The sequence below is a fragment of the Jaculus jaculus genome, chromosome 8 (genome assembly GCF_020740685.1).
Source record: "Jaculus jaculus isolate mJacJac1 chromosome 8, mJacJac1.mat.Y.cur, whole genome shotgun sequence".
NCBI lineage: Eukaryota > Metazoa > Chordata > Mammalia > Rodentia > Dipodidae > Jaculus > Jaculus jaculus.
The window spans coordinates 113,187,116-113,207,999 of NC_059109.1; the positions used below are offsets into that span (position 1 = coordinate 113,187,116).

At 46.1% G+C, this 20,884-nt stretch overlaps 1 protein-coding gene and 1 non-coding gene across 2 annotated transcripts in view; both read left to right on the forward strand.

Moving 5' to 3' along the window:
- LOC101608835 (agouti signaling protein) overlaps positions 1 to 12,750 on the forward strand; it is a 109,886-nt gene extending 97,136 nt beyond the window's left edge. Inside the window, exons 2-4 of the mRNA XM_004668102.2 lie at positions 5,990 to 6,156; positions 7,897 to 7,958; positions 12,574 to 12,750. Coding sequence (XP_004668159.1) covers positions 6,000 to 6,156; positions 7,897 to 7,958; positions 12,574 to 12,750 — 396 coding nt within the window. The 5' untranslated portion in view covers positions 5,990 to 5,999. The remainder of the gene's footprint in view (positions 1 to 5,989; positions 6,157 to 7,896; positions 7,959 to 12,573) is intronic.
- LOC123463125 lies at positions 2,387 to 2,489 on the forward strand. Its single transcript, XR_006638735.1, has one exon. It is a non-coding gene; the product is annotated as a U6 spliceosomal RNA (small nuclear RNA).
- Positions 12,751 to 20,884: the final 8,134 nt, after the last annotated feature.

Here is a 20,884-nt window from a genome sequence, read left to right on the forward strand (position 1 = left end):
TCTTGTTAATCAGTTCTGGTACTAATTGAGTTCCTAGATCCAGCCAAAGGGCCCGCATAAGAACTAAGCTGGGTACAGAGGACCTCTCTCCCCTATGCCCTCATATAACTTGCAAGTAATGAAGTCACGTATGTCTAACCACAGAGGCAGCATTCTTTCAACTGCCCTCTACCTCTTTTACACAAAGGATTGTGTCTAACTGATGAGAATGGCCCACATGAACAATTAAAGAATAATGCAGAACTGAACAATGCTTATGGTGTTGAGTTTAAGAGCTGGGGGAGTTCAAGAGAAGGGAGAGCATAGTATTTGGAGCCATCCTGGTGCTAAAAGAGAAAATGTGCTAGGGACAGCATTTGAACAGGACACAGCAATGGCTTAAAGTGGATGATGTTTGTAAAGCAAGAGGAAAGCAGAGAGATGGAGACTATATGAAATTGGCTCCACTGAGAGTGAGGCTGAGGTGAGGGAGATATAAGCTAAAACTCCACGAGAGAATACAAAGGTGGGGAGGGGGAGTAAAACTAGAGACCAAAAACAAAATTAAAACAAACAAAAAAAAACAACTAGGCTTGGTGGCGCACGCCTTTAATCCCAGCACTGGAGAAGCAGAGGTAGGAGGATTGCCATGAGTTCAAGGCCACCCTGAGACTACATAGTGAATTCCAAGTCAGCCTGGGCTACAGGGAGACCCTCCCCTGGAAAACAAAAATATATATAAATAATTAATTAAAAGATGGGAATCCAGGCATGGTGGTGCACACCTTTAATCCCAGCACTCGGGAGGCAGAGGTAGGAGGATCACCACGAGTTCGAGGCTACCCTGAGACTACATAGTGAATTCCAGGTCAGCCTAGACCAGAGTGAAATCGTACTTTGGAAAAAAAAAAAAGAAAAAGATGGAGGGCTGGCTTAGTGGTTAAGGTGTTTGCCTGCAAAGCCAAAGGATCCTGGTTCGATTTTCCAGGACCCCCATAAACCAGATATACAAGATGTGCATGCGCCTGGAGTTCATTTGCAGTGGCTAGATGCCCTGGTGAACCCATTTTCTCTCCCTCTTTCTCTATCTCAAATAAATAAATAAAATATATTAAAAGAAAAAAGACAGAGACCAAGATTCTTTGCTAGGGATGATGGTCTCTGAACAAAGAGACTACCATGGAGTCAAGTCTCATGCATGTTTCCCATATGCAAACTCAACTGCATGTACTTCATGGGAGAGTGAAGCCTGGAAAGGAATATTCTAGAAGTGCAGGTGATCCTGCTTGATGTCTCATTCAGAGAGGCTTGGCTATGGGGTGAGAAGACATTCACCTCAGAATTGGGCGCTGGTTTCTGTTTAGCCAGTCTTAGCCCTGGTATATCTCTCTCAGAGTCAGGCTTCCACTGTGGGGACTGTGGTCATGGTGTCCAAAGAAAAGGAAATTTTTTGTTTGTACAGTATGAATCCTAAAGACAAACCAACTACTTATTTTGCTGCAGAATGAAAGAAGAAAGAGCAAGGTCGGAGAGGAGAAAGAGGGAAATGCCTGCCCTCATTTGTCATTCTAGAATAAACGTGTACTTTAAAATTTTTCACTTAAAGTCTAATTTTAGACCTAAATCACTTGTATCACGCAAGTATATTGTAATTGGCAAGGTAAACAACCTTTAATGTTTTTTTTTTTAACTTTTTTAAAAACTTATTTATTTATTTATTTGAGAGAGAGAGATACAGAAATAGGCAGGTAAAGAGAGAGAGAATGGGCATGCCAGGACCTCCAGCCACTGTGAACGAACTCCAGATGTGTATGCCTCTTTGCACATCTGGCTTCTGTGGGTCCTGGGGAGTCGAACCTGTGTCTTTTGGCTGTGCAAGCACACACCTTAACCACTAAGCCATCTCTCCAGCCCTAACTTTTTTTTTTTTTTTAATTTGCAAGGAGAGAGAGAGAGAGAATAAGAGATAACTGGCATGCCAGGGGCTCCAGCCACTGCAAATGAACTCCAGACACATGGGCTACTTTGTGCCTCTGTCTGTACATGGGTACTGGGGAATCAAACCAGGCCCATTAATGCTTTTCAAGCAAGCACCTTTAACCACTCAGCCATCTTTTCAGCCAGAAAGCATCTTTTAAAACGCCTTGAGTTAAAAGCTGGCCATAAACTGGGTGTGGTGGCGCACACCTTTAATCCCAGCACTCAGGAGGCAGAGGTAGGAGGAATACTGTGAGTTCAAGGCCTCCCTGAAACTACATAGGAATTCCAGGTCAGCCTGGGCTAGAGTAAGATCCTACCTCAAAAAAAAAAAAAAAAAAAAAAAAAGCTGGCCGTGGCAGCACATGCCTTTAATCCCAGCACTCCAGAGTTAGGGAGAATCACAAGTTAGTTCACAGCCTATATAGTCGCTCTCGCTTCGTCAGCACATATACTAACATTGGAATGATACAGAGATTAGCAGGCCCCTGCGCAAGGATGACACACAAATTCATGAAGTGTTCCTTTTATTTATTTATTTATTTTTAATTTTTCAAGGTAGAGTCTCACTCTAGTTCAGGCTGACCTGGAAATCACTCTGTAGTCTCAGGGTGGCCTCGAACTCAGGGTGATCCTCCCACCTCTGCCTCCCGAGTGCTGGGACTAAAGGCGTGCGCCACCATGCGTTCCTTTTTTTAAAGAGGAATCACAACGTCTGCGCCACTGTCAACCTTGACAAATTATAGACGTTGGTCAGTGAACAGGCCAGGATAAATGCTGCCAAGTGCCTTAAGTGTTAAGCCAGCCATCTCTCCAGCTCAAATTGTTCTTTTTGTGTGTGTGAGTGAGAGAGAAGGGGGGAGAAGGAGAGGGGAAGAGGGAGAGACTGGGCATGCCAGGGCCTCTTGCCACTGTAAACGAACTCCAGACGCTTGTGCCACCTTGTTCATCTGGCTTACATGGGTCCTGGGGAATCAAATCTGAGTCCTTAGGCTTCACAGGCAAGCACCTTATCGCTAAGCCATCTCTCAGAAATTTTTGTTTGTTTGTTTTTTCGAGGTAGGGTGTCATGCTAGCCCAACCTGACCTGGAATTCACTATATAGTCTCAGGGTGACCTTGAACTCACAGCAATCCTGCTACCTCTGCTTCCCGAAGTGCTGAGACTAAAGGCATGTGCCACCACACCTGGCTTCAAACTGTTCTTTTTTAAAAAGAAATGCTTTTTGTTTTTGTTTTTGTTTTTGAGGTAGGTTTTCACTCTAGCTCAGGCTGACCTGAAGTTCACTATGGAATCTCAGGGTGGCCTCAAACTCACGGAGATCCTCCTACCTCTGCCTCCCGAGTGCTAGGATTAAAGGTGTACGCCACCACTCCTGGCTTAAAAAAATATATTTTGGGGGGGGGGCCGGAGAAATGGATCAGTGGTTAAGGCACTTGCCTGCAAAGCCTAACAATCAGGGTTTGATTCCCCAGTACCCACGTAGAGCCAAATGCACGAAGTGGTGCTTGCATCTAGAGTGCATTTGCAGTGGCTAAAAGACCTAGTGTGCTCATTCTTTCTCTCTCCCTCTCTCTCTCCTTGGGAATAAATAAATAAAATGTATTTGTAACATTTTATTTTTATTTATTTATTTGATAGAGAGAGAGGGAGAGAATGGGCATGTGCCAGGGCCTTCAGCCACTGCAAACAAACTCCAGACACATGTGCCACCTTGTGCATCTGGCTAACATAGGTCCTGGGGAATCGAACCTGGGTCCTTTAGCTTTGCAGGCAAATGCCTTAACCACTAAGCCATCCCTCCAGCCCAATAAAGATATTTTTAACGGCTGGAGAGATGGCTTAATGGTTAAAGCGCTTGCCTGTGAAGGCTAAGGACCCATGTTCAACTCTTTAGATCACATATAAGGCAAATGTACAAGGTCGCACATGTGCACAAGGTGGCACATGTGTCTGGAGTTGGATTACAATGGCTAGAGGCTCTGGAGCACCAATTCCCTCTCTCTCTTTCTCCCTCTCTCTCTCTCCTCACTTGGAATTCACTATCAGGTTGCCATCTAACTCCTCACAGGCATTCTTTGGCCTCTGCTCCCCCCACACACACCTCACATAAAATAAAAAGCCAGCCAACTGGGCTTGCCTCAGACTTTTAAAAATATTTTTTTTTTTATTTGCAAGCAAAGAGAGATAGAAGAGAGACAAAGAGAATAGGTGTGCCAGGGTCTCTAGCCAGTGCAAATGAACTCCAGATGCATGTACCACTGTGCATCTGGCTTTATGTGGGCACTGGGAAAATCAAACTTAGGTCATTAGACTTTTCAGGCAAGTGCCTTAACTGCTGAGCCATCTCTCCAGCCCCATCAACTAACTAACACACACTGTCTCTCTGTCTACTAAATAAATATAAATAAAATACTTTATAAAAGAATAGTTGTTCTTGGCCTGCTCCTGAGCTTCCAGGTTCTGGTAAGCTTCCTTCTTCTCAGCCCCGGGGCTGAGAGGAGAAGAGACCCCCCCCCAAGCACACCCTTAGTCCCATATGGGCTCTGCCGTCTCCTGCCCTCCACATGGCAGGAGCTCTCTGCACTTTCTTCTTTCCTACACTTAATCTAAGAAAGTTTCTCTAAGCCTTACCCTCTGGTTTATGAATTTTAATTCTTTAAATTCATAAAATAATCCAGGGTACCCTAAGCATGTTGGTGCCTTGGCATATTGGTGTATTGGCAAGGAACCTCAAAATTCCCATTTCAGTCTCATCCTAGTGGTCCTCTGGAAGCATTGCTGACCCTCCCCCATCCACAAAAAGAAAAAGTGAAATGAAATAAAAAGAACAGTTTATCCAGGCGTGGCGGCACATGCCTTTAATCCCAGTATTTGAGAGGCTGAGGTAGGAGGATCGCTGTGAGTTGGAGGCCACCCTAAGACTACAGAGTGAATTCCAGGTCAGCCTGGGCTACAGTGAGACCCTACCTCAAAACCAAAGAACAGTTTATGATAGCCTAGTACCTGGGGATACAGTATCTAAAGAAATCAGAAGAACTGGCATTTAGGTTGCGATGGGTAAAACAAGATGGACATCTAATGGTCAGGCCTCTCTCCTTCTACTTCACGAAGACTGGAATGAGGGTTAGAGGCCAGCTGTTTGGATCTTCTACTACGTAACAAACATGTGGAAAACCTGACTCCAGCCCACCTGAGGACAGAGAGAAGGAGGCTAGAGGCTGTCTAGGCTGCTGATAGCAGTGACCATGAGTGGCAGAACCAGCATGAACAAAGTATTTTAGTTTAGGGTGCGTTCTTATGGCTGGAGGTAGGGGAGAAGAGAGAGAGTGAACTTTGGGAAAGAAGTTGCAGTCTTTTCTATGAGCAGAGAGAGAGGTGGGGAGCCCATAGTCAGAGAAGGCATTCACGAGAAATCCACCCTAGGATCCATTTGCCCCTTCAAAATCCAGCTAGCAGAGAAATAAATCCATTTCGTTCACACTGCCATGTCCATCGACCCAGACTGTCCTGTCCTGTCCCTGCGCTTGTTTCTTCTGGTTGTGGGGCTGGGATGCATGAGATGATGTACGCGCTTGCCTGCAGGAGCCTTTATACCTGCATTACCGTCCTGAGTTTCCATTTCTTACCCTTATTCTCTCCACCTTAGTAAAACCTCTGCCACTTTGAGACACTACAGGAGGCCTTTCAACAGCTCTGCCCAGGCATAAGGTCTCCTGGGACCACGGCTTTGAAAGAAGAAGAAAAAAAAAAAAGGAAAAGAAAAGAAAAAAGTCAGTACTCCGCCCTCTGGACAGCAGAGACCAACACAATGCATTCCTTTTCTCTTTGCCTCATTCTCCCTCATCTTCCTTTTCTGTCCTCTCCCTGCATCAACGGCCATTCCCCATCCTAAGCTGCGCTGGTCCTCTGGCCCTTCTGAGACATTTCTGTAACTGAGCCCGGCCCAAAGGAACGCAGAGAAAGCAGGAAGGGGCCTCCTCTCCACTACCCCTGGCCACCCAGCACCGACTGCCTTCTCTGTCCAACCCAGGCCTTTCAGGATGGATGTCTCACGCCTGCTCCTGGCTACCCTAGTGGTCTTCCTATGCGTCCTCACTGCTTCCAGCCACCTGGTGCACGAGAACCCCAGAGATGACACGAGTCTAAGGAGCAACTCCTCCGTGAGCCTGAAGGATTTCTCTTCGGTCTCTATTGTGGGTAAGTGGTCTGGCCTGGGACCCAGCCTCTGGGCTCTGGTAACTGACAGAGGGTTTAGGATGTTAAACCCGTTGCCCAAGCTGGTGCCAGAATAGCTATGGCTTGCTCCTTGTCTTGACTGATCCTGGGTTTGGGAAAGCCCTCCACACTACCAGTCGAATATAAAGTTTAATGGGTTAGACTCTGAGAAAGCCTGAAGTCTAGACACTTGGAAACTTGGTTTAATTTAGTCTCTCTGAAACTTAATGAATCACAGGACTCCTATCAACAGTAACAAACTTTAAGAAATACTGAGTAATCTAACCAAGTCTTGGATAGGCCAGTCTTGCCATTCAAGGGGGAACTATCTGGAGCATTATGGCCTGGCATTGGAGATATCTGGCCTGTCTCCACCTGATAATAGTGGACATGAGCTGAGGATGCAGGTCAATGGTAGAGTCAGTGCCCATAACCAAAATAATAAAAATAACAACAGATATACTGTGTGATAGCACTGTGAGAGGGGTCTTGTTTTATTTATTTATTTTTATTTATTTGAAAGAGAGAGAAGGTGGTGAAGTAGCAGGCGCACCAGGGCCTCCAGCCTCTACAAACACACTCCAGATGCATGTGCCACCTTGAGCATCTGGTTTATGTGGGTCCTAGGGACTCAAACCTGGGTCCTTTGGCTTTCCAGGCAGATGCCTTAACCACTAAGGTATCTCTCCAGCCCTTGTTTTAATTTATATTTTACAATGGAAAACATTGAGCTTATGGACTTTAAGTAACTAGATTAAACCACACAGATCCTAATTGGCAGAGCCAGAATTCAAACAGATGGATTCTGCCTTTATGTTTATTAAAAATAGTATCCTTTCATTGCTTTGCCTCTAAATGGGGAAAAAGAGGTATTCTAGACATCCCAGGGAGGAAGATTAGGAAGAGAGGAAATATTAATATTTATTCATCACCTTTGATAGGTCAGACTTTTTACTTTATTTTTAAAATATTTTATTTATTCATTCATTTATTTGAGACAGAAAGAATCAGATAGAGTGAGTATGGGCATGTCAGGGCCTAAACAAACTCCAGACTTGTGTACCACTTTGTGCATCTGGCTTTGTGGGTACTGGGGAACTGAACCTGGGCCATCAAGGTTTGCAAGCAAGTTCCTTTAACCACTAATTCCTCTCTCTGGCCCAACTTTTTACTTTATAAACCTCATTTCCTATAGAACCCTATCTGCAGAGAAGAAAACTGAGTCTCACCAGCAATAAGTAGGTTACAGAAGGCCAGACTGTTACATGGCAGAGTGAGGGTTCAAGTCGGGTGTGCCTGCCTCCAAGCTCTGAGAATGGAAAAGAGATAACAGAGGTGCCTCCAGGAATGAGCCCCAAAGAACACTTTCAGGTTATCATGTTCTTGCAACCTTCAAGGTTAAAGACTAAAGAAGGAACACCCATGGTGACCAAGAGGCCCATGGCTAACAAGGTCAGGGACCAGAGAACAAGTTTAAGTGTCTAATGGAGGCCACAGGCAGATCCCAGGGCCTCCTTGGATTTCCTGTCTGACTGCTCTCAGTCTAACCACAGGTCAGCAGCCAGCCTAACAAGATCCTGCTGGTTTGGGACCCATAATTTAAATAATCCCATAACCTCTTTCTTCTCTACTCTGAGACTCCCTGGAGCCCTCTCTGCTCCTCCCACTTTACCGGAGCTCAGGGACACCAGAACCATAGGGCTTTATTCCTTCTCTTTGAAGCACTGAACAAGAAATCCAAGAAGATCAGCAGAAAAGAAGCGGAAAACAAGAGATCATCCAAGGTAAGCCTGGGAAAGCTCTCTGTGGGATGGGATAGGACCAATGAGCCATGGCTGAAAACTAAATTAAAAATATTTCCAGGCCTACACTTGGGAGATACGGGCAGGAGTTCATGGTCATCCTCAGCTACATGTTAAGGTCTGGGCCAGGCTGGGCTACATGAGACCCTATTTCAAAACAAACAGTGCTGGGGAGATGACTCAGTGGTTCAAGGCACTTACTTGAAAAGCCTGCCAGCTGGGGTTCAATGATCCAATGCCCACAAAAAACTAGATGCACAAAGTGGTACATGTATCTGGAGTTCCTCTGCAGCAGCAAGAGGCTCTGGTATGCCATACATTTTCTCTCACACACACTTTTATTATTATTATTATTTTTGAGGAAGGGTCTTGCTCTAGCCCAGGCTGACCTGGAAATCACCATGTAGTCTCAGGGTGGCCTCAAACTCACAACAAACCTCCAACCTCTTCTGCCTCCCAGGTGCTGGGATTAAAAGCGTGAACCACCACACCTGGCTTCACACACAAATTTTATTTTTAAGTAGGGTCTAATTCTAGCTCAGGCTGATTTTGAACTCAGATTAGTAGTCCCAGGCTGGCCTCGAACTCACTGCAATCCTCTTGCATCTGCCTTCCAAGTGCTGGCTTGCACAGCTGGCTTACGTGAGTACCGGGGAATTGAACCTAGGTCCTTAGGGTACACAGGCAAGCACGTTAACCACTAAGTCTTTTCTCCAGTACATATGTACATACATACATATATATATAATTTTTTTTTTCCTTTTGGTTTTTCAAGGTAGGGTCTGGCTCTAGCCCAGACTGCCCTGGCCTTGAACTCACAGTGATCCTCCTACCTCTGCCTCCTGAGACTACATAGTAAATTCCAGGTCAGCCTGGGCTAGAGCAGATCCTACCTCAAAAAATAGCAATAATAATAAATAAAAGTATTATAGAAAATCAGCATCATTTGCTGTAAAGACAGTAACTATAAGAACTAATGAAAATAAAACTGTTAGCTGAGTGTGGGGGCTCAGGCCTGAAATCCCAACTACTCAGGAGGCTGAAACAGGATGACTGAAAGTTCAAGGGCTACCCAAGGTTCACAGCAAGTTCAAGACCCATCTGGGTAACTCTCAAAATAAAAATTACTAAATATTAAAAAGAAATTTTTGTGTGGCTTTTTGAGGTAGGATCGCGCTGTAGTCCAGGCTGACCTGGAATTCACTATGTAGTCTCAGGGTGACCTCGAACTCACAGTGATCCTCCTACCTGTCTCCCAAGTGCTGGGATTAAAGGTGTGCACCACCACACCTGGCTCTCATATATATATGTATATATTTCATTTGTTTGAAAGCGCAAGAGAAAAAGGAAGATAGAAAATGGGTGCACCAGAGCCTCTAGCCACTGCAAAGGAACTCCAAACATATGCACCATCTTACAGGATTTTCAGGCAAGTGCCTTAACTGCTAAGCCACTTCTCCAGTCCCACATTTTGCACTTTTGAAGCCCTGTTGGTAGCAATGTGGAGTACTGGACTGAAGGATGAAGAAACCAGGTACCAGGCACCTGAAATATTTTTCTACTTGCAAGTAAATAGTAAACCATTTTTAAAAAGAAAAACACATTTCATTAATTATTTATTTATTTTTGGGTTTTCGAGGTAGGGTCTCAATCTAGCCCAGGCTGACCTGGAATTTACTATGTAGTCTCAGGGTGGCCTTGAACTCACAGCAATCCTCCCACCTCTACCTCCCAAATGTTGGAATTAAAGGTGTGTGCTACCACACCTGGCTGGATCCTGCTTTTTTTACATTTATCTATTACTTTTTATTAATAACTTCCATAATTGTAAATAATATCCCATGGTAATGTCCTCACTCCCCCAAGTTTCCCCTTTGAACCCAGCATCCCTTTTACTTTTTTAAAAAAGGTTTATTTGAGCCAGGTGTGGTGGCGCACTTCTTTAATCCCAGCATTTGGGAGGCAGAGGTAGGAGGATCGCCTTGACTTTGAGGCCACCCTGAGACTAGTGAATTCCAGGTCAGCCTGGGCTAGATGAGACCCTACCTTGAAGAATGAAAACCACACATGCACACAAGGCAGTGCATACATCTGGAGTTTGATTGCAGTAGCCAGATGCCCTGGCATGCCAATTCTTTCTCAAACAATAAAACTTAATTTTTTTTGGGGGGGGGGTTTGAGGTAGGGTCTCACTCTAGCCCAGGCTGACCTGGAATTCACTATGGAGTCTCAGGGTGGCCTTGAACTCATGGCAATCCCCCTACCTCTGCCTCCCGAGTGCTGGGATTAAAGGCGTGAGCCACCCTTTAAAAAATTTTATTTATTTGCTTGAGAGAGTGGGAGAGAAAAAAGGGGAGAGAGAGAGAGGGAAAGAGAGAGAATGTGCACGCCAGGGTCTTCAGCCACTGCAAACTCCAGATGCATGCACCACCTTGTGCAGCTGGCTTACGTGAATCCTGGGGAATTCAACTGCACTCCTTTGGCTTTGCAGACAAATGCCTTAACCACTAAGCCTTCTCTCCAGCCCTAGATTTTTTAAAAAAATAATTTTATATTCTTTAATAGACACACATTAAAAAGCTTAGATTTACTATGTTTTTTTAATATTTTTATTTGTTCATTAGCAAGCAGAGAGAAATAGAGAGACAGAGAAAAGTCACAGCAGGGTCTCCAGCCACTACAAACTCTAAATACATGCACCACTTTGTACATCCGGCTTTATATGGATACTGGGCGTTTGGCTTTGCAGGCAAGCAATTTAACAACCGTTGAGTCATCTCTCCTACCCAAAAAGCTTAATTTTATTTTATTACTTTTTGTTGTTTTGTTTGTTTTTTCAAGGTAGGGTCTCACTCTACCTCAGGCTGACCTGGAATTCACTCTGTTCTCAGGGTAGCCTTGAACTCATGATGATCCTCCCTTCTCTGGCTCCCGAGTGCTAGGATTAAAGGCGTGCGCCACCATGACAGGCTCAAAAAAAGCTTAATTTTATTTATTTATTTATTTTTGGTTTTTCAAGGTAGGGTCTCACTCTGTCTCAGGCTGACCTGGAATTCACTATGTAGTCTCAGGGTGGCCTCGAACTCTCGGCAATCCTCCTACCTCTGCCTCCTGAGTGCTAGGATTAAAGGCATGCACCACCATAGCCAGCTTAAAAAAAAGCTTAGACTGGAGAGATGGTTTAGCAGTTAAAGTGCATGCCTGTGAAGCTTAAAGATGCAGGTTCGATTCATCAGGTCCCACTTCCGTTGCAATGGCTAGAAGCCCTGGCGCACCCATTCCCTCTGTCTCAAATAAATAAATCATTAAAAAAAATTAATTAAAGCACATGCCTTTAATCCCAGCACTCTGGAGGCAGGGGCAGGAGGATCACAGTGAGTTCAAGGCCAACCTGAGACTACATAGTGAATTCCAGGTCAGCCTGGCCTAGAGCAAGACCCTGCGTTTGAAAAAAATAAACAAACCATTTACACCCCTTGTTTAAAAATAAAAACACTCAGTTTCTGGTCTACACAGCACTGAACAGCACTACCAATATTGGACGTCCGAATGTTCTAGGCTAGGGCATAGCAAGCTCAAAGGCCATACAGCAGAGATGGGCAGAGGTCAAGAACAGTGGGCCTCAAGGCCAAAGCGTTTGTTTCGTCCTGAAAGCAAAGAGAAACTGTATGAAGGTGATGCAATCATGGAACATTGTCCGTTTGGACATGTGGGATGATGACTCTAAAGGGCTTCTGAACTAAGGGGAGAAGATACGGCCTAGCACAGGGAAGTGGTGGCTGTGAGGTGAAAGGGCTCCGGATCTACCTTAAAGATATGCCAGGGAAAGGACTGGAGAGATTGCTCAGCAGTTAAAGGCGCTTACTTGCAAAGTCTGGCGGCCCTGGGTTCAAATCTCCAGTATCCACATAATGCCAGATGCACAAAGAGGCACAGGCATCTGGACTTCGTTTGCAGTGGCAAGAGGCCCTGCCGCACCCATTGCTCTCTCTCTCCTTGCAAATAAATAAGATTAAAAAAAAAAAAAAAAAGCTGGGCGTGATGACACACGCCTGTAATCCCAGGACTCGGGAGGGGAGGCAGAGGTAGAAGGGATCGCCATGAGTTCAAGGCCACCCTGAGACTACCTAGTGAATTCAGGTCGGCCTGAGCTCGTGACCCTATCTCGAAAAATCAAAAGAAAGAAAGAAAGAAAAAAGAAAACAGGGATTGTGGACAGCCTTGGAAGCTAGAAAGTTGTCTAAAACCGGGGGTCGCCGGACGTGGTGACACACGCCTTTAATCCCAGCACTTGGGAGACTGACACAGGAGGATCACTGTGAGCTCCAGGCCAGCCGGGGCTAGGGCAAGACCCTACCTTGAAAAAGCAAAACAGTAGGGCTAGTTGGGGCTCCCTAAAAAGAAAGAGGCGAGGCCCTGGAAGATGAGGAGCGGCTGTAGCTGAGGCAGCGGACAGGGTCTCCGTGGGGTGGTCCAGCCGGGTTGCAGATATGTCCCGTCCCGGGCCTCCAAAGCCCCAGGAACGCGCAGGCAGCGAGGAGGACTGCTGGAGAGCAGGCGTGGCCGACTGGAGCCGCCCTCGTCGTTTCTCCTACAGAAAACCGCCACGACGAAGAAGGCGCCCCGGCCCCGGCCCCCGCCACCCACGCCCTGTGTGGCCACCCGCGACAGCTGCAAGCCGCCGGCGCCCGCCTGCTGCGACCCGTGCGCCTCCTGCCACTGCCGCTTCTTCCGCAGCGCGTGCTCCTGCCGCGTCTTCAACCCCAACTGCTGAGCGCGCCCCGCGCGCCCCGCTGCGCGCGCAGCTTCCGGGGCGGGGCTCCAGGGATCGTCGGTGGGCGTGGCTATGCCGGGGAAACCGGGGGCGGGGGCGGGGGCGGGGGCGGGGGCGGGGGCGGGGGCTGAGCTTTCAGCAAGAGCTATGCAAGGGCCTAAAAGCGCAATACAGTTCGTATAGGCTGCTCAAAAAATGTGTGGCTGTTTCTTTAAAGGACTCTTCGCCGAAGCCCCTTCGGGGGCTGGTGGGAGAAAAACAAAAATCCCACAGACTGCGCACGCGCTGTTCTCTTGCAGCTAGGGAAATGGGTTATGGCGGGCTTCTCCTCATCTTCCTCTAAATCTGGTAACACTGGGGCCGTCTTCCAAAACGAGGAATGTCGACCAGGCAGAAAGGAGCCAGTAAGGAGTGGCCTTCCAATCTCACCCTCCTTTCTTCTTCCCCATCCTCCCAACTCCCCCCCCCCCAACAAATGTTAGAAGTTCATATACAGTGTCACCAGGTTGGGGGATGAGGTGAAGTTGTGGATAAAGGTGGGTGCAGCTGATTATGACTGCTCTTAGTTTATTTGAGAAAGAGTCAGAGAGAGAGAGAGAATGACCTCGTCAGGTCCTCCAGCCACTGCAAAGGAACTCTTGGCTTATGTGGGGATTCAAACTGGGGTGCTTAGGCTTCGCAGGCAAGCGCCTTAACCTCTACGCTATATCTCTTGCTATGGGTTTCTATAGCCAGCAAGTAGAGGCACCATCAGAGCCCATCTTTTCGCATTCAAGAACCCATAAAGGTTTTACTCCAGGCACTTTTAACTGATAGCCTAGAACTTGGGTTCCCAAACAGGAGGCAAGAATTCAGGTATCTTGCTGGGCACGGTGGCTCACGCCTTTAATCCCAGCACTCAGGAGTTCAAGCCCACCCTGAGACTACATAGCGAATTCCAGGTCTGCCTGGGAAAACCCTATCTCCAAAAACCAAGGAAGAGTCAAGGATGGGAGTAGGTTCTGTAAGGAAGGGCCAGTCAGGATGAGAGATCCCATGAAATCCTAGCACCATCAGAAGGGGAGCCCCAGTTCTTGTTCTTGGCTGATGGCACTTGAGCCAGTACTCTGACACAACAGCACCTGTCGCTGCCCCCATTCTGAGCTATTCCTCCAAAAAGTCAATACAATAGTAATACTAGAAAATGACCAAGAAAAGAGGCCTGTGCCAAAACAAGATTTATTTTGATGTTTTTGAGAGAGGGAAAGAGGCAGATAGAGAGTGAAAGAGAAAGAAAAAGAATAGGCACTCCTGGACTTTCAGCTACTGCAATCGAACTCCAGAAGCATGCACCACCTTGAGCATCTGGCTTATGTGAGTCCTGGGGAAGTCCAGGTCCTTTGGCTTTGCAGGCAAGTGCCTCTACTGCTAAACCATCTCTTCAACCTCCCCCACCCCACAGAAACCAGATTCTTGAGAGAGCTTATGAGACAGAAAAGTGTGCAGTCCATTCCTCAACCCTGGTAACCACCATGTACTCCTCTTTGGGGGAGTGAGAACAGTGGAGCATGGCGTCCATGCAGGTGTGGCCACCCCCTCTGGCCCTTTTGTCCACTTACCATTGGTTTCCACTGCATTATCCTCATTCAAGATACCCTTCTTCTCAAGGCCCTTTGCCCAAATGCAGACTGGTTGTACCTGCGATGACATAGTTATCTAATATGGAAACAGTGAGGTAAAGGCCTCCAGCCAGCCAGACCCTGACTTGAACTCAACCATCTGGACAGAGCACAAAAAGAACAGGTGGGTGCTCCAGGCTAGGCTATCCACACAGTGCTGCACACCCGACACCTTGTGTCTGTCTCTCTGGGCTTCCCTCACTTGTCCATAAAGTGAGAACTAATCCCTACTGTTCTTGTTATAAATCCCAGGAACTGTTGTTTCCTGTGCCTTCACACACGCTGCCACTCACCCACTCACATCCACAGAAATGCTGCCAGTTTTTTGCTGGGTTTTTTTTTTTTTGCTTTTTTTTTTTTTTTTTTTTTAATGTCACTTAGACTACAAGCCTACAGGGCAAGAACCTTTTGTTCCTTGTACCACAGCCACTGTTGAGTAAATGTCATCAGTAATGAGAATATTGGGAACATATTGCAGCAATTGTTCTTGTGCTTTCCAGACACTGTTCGCCAACCAGGCACCATTTGGCTCCCAGCAGTGAGCCCAGGATGCAAAACTAGATTCAGTCCATTAGTAACAGCCATTTAACTACTGGGTTCAGACAACCACATGGAAGGCTGATCCAGCCATTCACTCATTCAGCACGTGCATTGAACACCTACTGTGTTGTAAATATTCTAGTGAAGAAATCAAATGTTGGTGCTTTCCCTACAGAGCTTAACAGTTCAGTGGTCTATAAACACTGCTCCTTCTTAGAGACTAGAACAGTCCTTAACATATGGGATCAGCTGGGCATGGTGACACAGACCTTTAATCCCAGCTTGGGAGACAGAGATAGGAGGATCACCATGAGTTCAAGGCCACCCTGAGTGAAATCCTACCTCGAAACCTCCTCTCCACCCAAAAAAGGGATCTTTTCCCCTCAGACTCTCAGTTCTTGCTTCTGTGGACTCGGATATCTGGCTAGCCTGAGTTTCTTCCTCCCATCAGAATGCCTCCCTCAATCCCTAGGGTCCTGAGCGAATGCTTCTAAGCCTCTGTTAAACTCTTCCCATTTTGATGACCAGAACTGAGACTCCTGTTGGGGGGCTCAGAGTAGTGGTTCCACAGTTATGAGCCTGTGGCACCTCACCCCATCTCTATCATATTTCTCTCCTCTTTTTTTTTTTTAATTTTGTTCATTTTTATTTGAGAGTGACAGAGAGAGAGCTAAAGAGGCAGATAGAGAGAGAAAATGGGCATGCCAGGGCTACCAGCCACTGCAAATGAACTCAAGACATGTGCACCCCTTGTGCATCTGTCTAATGTGGGTCCTGGGGATCGAACTTCAAATCAGGGTCCTTAGGCTGCACAGGCAAGCACTTAACCGTTAAGCCATCTCTCCAGCCCTTCTCTTCTCTCTCTTTATCCCTTTCCCTTCACACTGGGTGAACTCTGTCCTGAAAAGATTTGCTCTAGTTGTTTTTTTTTTAAATTATTTATTTATTTATTTGAGAGCGACAGACACAGAGAGAAAGACAGATAGAGGGAGAGAGAGAGAGAGTGGGCGCGCCAGGGCTTCCAGCCTCTGCAAACGAACTCCAGACGCATGCACCCCCTTGTGCATCTGGCTAACGTGGGACCTGGGGAACTGAGCCTCGAACCAGGGTCCTTAGGCTTCACAGGCAAGCGCTTAACCACTAAGCCATCTCTCCAGCCCCTTGCTCTAGTTTTAATCACTTCTTCCTTCGGACATAGCCTTAAACTTATGCTTAAAGTCTTTATAGTGTAGACTTGAGTGGATGTCTCCCACCATGTTTTTTTCTTTTTTTTTGAGACAGAGTCTCATGTGTCCTGGGTAAGCCTTGAAATTGCTATGTAGCCAAGGATGCCTTTCTCTCCCCAGTGCTGGGGATCAAACCCAAGGCTTCCTGCATGTTTACCAAGCACTCAACCAACTGAGTTGCATCCCTATCTCCACTAGCTAAGATCTTAAAAGAGAACCTCATCATGTGATACATATTAAAGCATTTTAACTAGTATCATTCTATGATGCTGCACACAGGCATTTGAAATCAGGGATTAGATGTTCATCACTGCCTTGCTGATTCGGGCTCAGCACTAGTTTATTTTAGTCTTTTGTTTTGCTTGTGGAGAAAGGTTTCAACCACAGGTCAGTCTTGCCAGGCATGGTGGTGCATGCCTTTAATCCCAGCACTCAGGAGGCAGAGGTAGGAGGATCACCGTGAGTTCGAGGCCAGCCTGAGACTACATAGTGAATCCCAGGTCAACCCCTGGACCAGAGCAAGATTCTACCTCAAAACAACAACAAAAAAAGTCAGTCTTCTATTAAACAGTAACAGCAAAAGGTTTATTTTACTGTTTGGCCCAGGTGGTTTCCAATACCTTAAAATTCAGTGCATAAAACATTTTTTAAAAAATGAAGTGAACCTGGGCATGGTAGTGCATTCTTTTAATCCCAGAACTTGGCAAAGGTAGGAGGATTACTGTGCGTTCAAGGCTACCCTGAGACTACAGAGTGAATTCCAGGTCAGCGTAGGCTAGACTGAAACCCTACCACAAAAAAAAAAAAAAAAAAAAAAAAAAAAGTCTTCAACTGGAAAGATGACTCAGCGGTTAAAGGTGCTTGCTTGCAAAGCTTGGTCTTGATTCCCCAGTGCCCACATAGAGCCAGATGCACAAAGTGGCACATGCATCTGGAGTTTCTTGGCAGTGGCAGGAGTCCCTGGCACACTCATTCTTTCTCTCTCTCTTAAATAACTATTTTAAAAATGAAATATTTGGGCTGGAGAGATGGCTTAGCGGTTACGTGCTTGCCTGTGAAGCCTAAGGACCCCGGTTCGAGGCTTGGTTCCCCAGGTCCCACGTTAGCCAGATACACAAGGGGGCGCACGCGCCTGGAGTTCGTTTGCAGAGGCTGGAAGCCCTGGCATGCCCATTCTCTCTCTCTCCCTCTATCTGTCTTTCTTTCTGTGTCTGTCGCTCTCAAATAAATAAATAAAAATTTTTTAAAAAAGGGATAAACATAGACATTTAGAAAAAAAATGAAATATTTAAAATATTTTTAAGGGCTGGAGAAATTGCTTAGTGGTTAAGGTACCTGCCTGAGAAGCCTAAGGACCCAGGTTCAATTCTCAAGGTCACATGTAAGCCAGCAGCACAAGGTGGTGCATGCATCTGGAGTTTGTTTGCAATGGCTAGAGGCCCTGTCACACCCATTCTCTCCCTCTCTCAAATAAAAAATATAAATGCATAAATATTTTTTAATATTTAAAACTCTTAAAAAGCACTAAGTTTTTGTTTGTTTGGGGGTTTTGTTGTTTTTATGTATTTTATGTAGGGACATACCAGGGCCTCCTACCACTGGAGATGAACTCCTTTATGCATCTAGCTTTACGTGGGTAATGGGGAACTGAAGCCAGACCAGCCGACTTTGCAAGCCAGGCCCCTCCTTAACTACTGAGCCATGCTCCTCAGCCCTTTCTTGGTTTCTTTTCCAAGGCAGGGTCTCATTCTAGCTCAGGTTGGCCTGGAACTCACTCAATAGCTCCAGGCCTCTCTAGTGCTGGGACTAAAGGCCTGAACCACCACACACAGCTGACTTTAATGTTTTTAAAACTAGAGATTGAATTAAAGCTTATGATCTCACAGAAGCAATATACTAAATAAACAAGCACAGGTCTACTGATAGGAAATTACCCTCAGTCATACAATAAGAAGTTCATAAGGAAACTTAGCTCAAAGAGCCAATCCCATGTGTGAAGGGGACAGGATAAATGATGAAGCAAAGAACATGATTTGAACTGTTAGCCAAACCATCTGTAGTAAATTTAAAGAGTTTTTTTGTTTGTTTGTTTTTTACTCTTTTTCCATGGGTCAAGAGTACAGGGTGTGTGTGTTGAAGATGGCTGGGAAGGATAGAAAAGGTATTTTGTTGTTGTTTTATTGGTAAAATCTTTTAAGATTTGGGAGCTGAAGTGAGACTACTGAAGTCATTTGTGCTGGCTGCTACTCAGGCCCAGTTTGATGCTATTTTGCTTGCTGTTCATTCCACTTTCAGCAGGGTTACTTTAGCTGTTGTGTGTGTGTGTGTTAATTATTTTTATTTATTTATTTGCGAGAGTGAGAGAGGCAGACACACGTGGGCGGGGGAGAGAAAATGGGTGCACCAGGGCCTCCAGCCACTGCAAACGAATTCCAGATGCATGCGCCCCCTTGTGCATCTGGCTTATGTGGGTCCTGGAGAATTGAACCGGGATCCTTTGGCTTTGCAGGCAAATGCCTTAAATGTTAAGCCATCTCTCCAGCCCTAAGTGTGGTTTTTTGAGGTAGGGTCTCACTCTAGCTCTGGCTGACCTAGAATTCACTATGCAGTCTCAAACTGGCCTTGCATTTAAAGAGATCATCCTACCTCTGCCTCCCTTGGGATTAAAATTAATGTATGTGCCACCACACCTGGCTTACTTTTTAAAAAATACTTGTTTGTGTTTTCGAGGTATAGGGTCTCACTCTAGCCCAGGCTGACCTGGAATTCACTATGGAGTCTCAGGGTGGCCTCGAGCTCATGGCGATCCTACCTCTGCCTCCTGAGTGCTGGGATTAAAGACATGTGCCACCATGTCCGGCTTAAATACATCTTTTTAAAAATTTATTTACCAGAGAGAATGGGCACACCAGGGCCTTCAGGCGCTGTACACGAAATCCAGACACATGCACCACCTTGTACATCTGGCTAACGTGGGTCCTGGGGAATCAAACCTGGATCCTTTGTCTTTGTAGGCAAACATCTTATCCACTAAGCCATCCCTCCAGCCCTAATTTTTAAACGGGAAATGCTATGTTCCCTCCAAAGAAGAGCTTTCTACTGATATCTTACAAAGAATGCACAGGTAAATAACAGCTTTCCCCACTGTACGTGAGTGGCAGTCTGGGAGGTGGCATCTTCCATGGTGGTGGTTATAATGCTTTCATCTTTTTGTCTCGTGTGGTGTGGGCCACTTCTCCCCATAGGCCAAGTTTTTTGTTTTTTGGTTTTATTTTTAAATTTATTTATTTATTTGAGAGAGACAGACACAGAGAGAAAGACAGATAGAGGGAGAGAGAGAGAATGGGCGTGCCAGGGGGAGGTGGTGAGAAACATTTAAGAGCAGGACACCCTTGTGAAGCTGGAGTCTTCAGACTTTCATGCCTCGGTGACAGTGGACCAGAATGACCTAAGGGTTTTGCTTGAAATCATAATTTATAAAATAAAATTTATTTATTTATTTGCAAGCAGAGAAAGACAAAGGGCATGCCAGGGCCTTTAGCCACTGCAAAGAACTCCAGATACATGTGCCCCTTGTGCATCTGGCTTACTTGGGTTTTGGAGAATTGAACCTGGGTCCTTTGGCTTCGTAGGCAAATGCTTTAACCATTAAGCCATCTCTTCAGCCCCAAGTCACATCTTGAAACTTCAGGTGAGCCAGGTGTGATGGCACACACCTTTAATCCCAGCACTCAGGAGGCAGAAATAAGTGGATCGCTGTGAGTTTAAGGTCAGCCTGGGACTAGACTGGGCTACAACTGACCCAACCCCCCTCAAAAAACAAACTTGAGGTGAGCGGGGTTGGGAGATGGCTCAGTGGTGAAAAGACTTGGCACTCAAACTGGATCGTAAAAGGCTGGAAGCCATGGAGGGCTTCTGTAATACCAGCATGCTGATGGTGCAGTGGGAGGCAGAGACAGAATTTCCTGGAAGCTCATGGTGAACACAGCCAAGAATGGCAAAGAAACAATCCAGAGCAAAAGCCCCACCTCAGATGAGGTGGACAGAGAAGTACTGACCTGACATTTGTCCTCTGACCTTCACATGCATGCACACAACAGGCCAAAGATGTGGCTCGGTTGGTAGACTGCCTGCCTAGCATGCACAAAACCCTGACTCCAATCTCCAGCAGCCCATGAACTGGGTGTGGTGGCATATGCCTATAATCTCAGAACTCAAGACACAGAGGCAGGAGGATCGTAAGTACAAAGTCTTCCTCAGCTACACAGGTTTGAGGCCAGCCTGGGATACACGAGAACCAAAGCAGACAACAACCCAACAAAAGACACACTTCGGTGTTTGTTTCTGTTTTTTCAAAGTAGGGTCTCACTCTAGCCCAGGCTGAGCTGGAATTCACTACAGAGTCTCAGGGTGGTCTTGAATTCACAGCAATCCTCCTGTCTCTGCCTCCCGAGTGCTGGGATCACACTTCAGTTTTTAAAATCCATGAACATGCCACCTCTTCCCAGGGGCTCTTCTCTTCCTGCTGCCATTGAAACTCTAAAGCTGGGCAGCAGAAAAAGGGTAAGTGCTAGGAGATGGCAAAGCTTTTCAGGTACCTAACTTCTCTCTGGCTTGAGACCCCAGCACCTCTATTAGGGTCCCCAGAACAGTCTCTAGTCATCCTGTGCAAATGGCTTCTCAGTTTTCAAAGTCACACAGGAGCTGGAG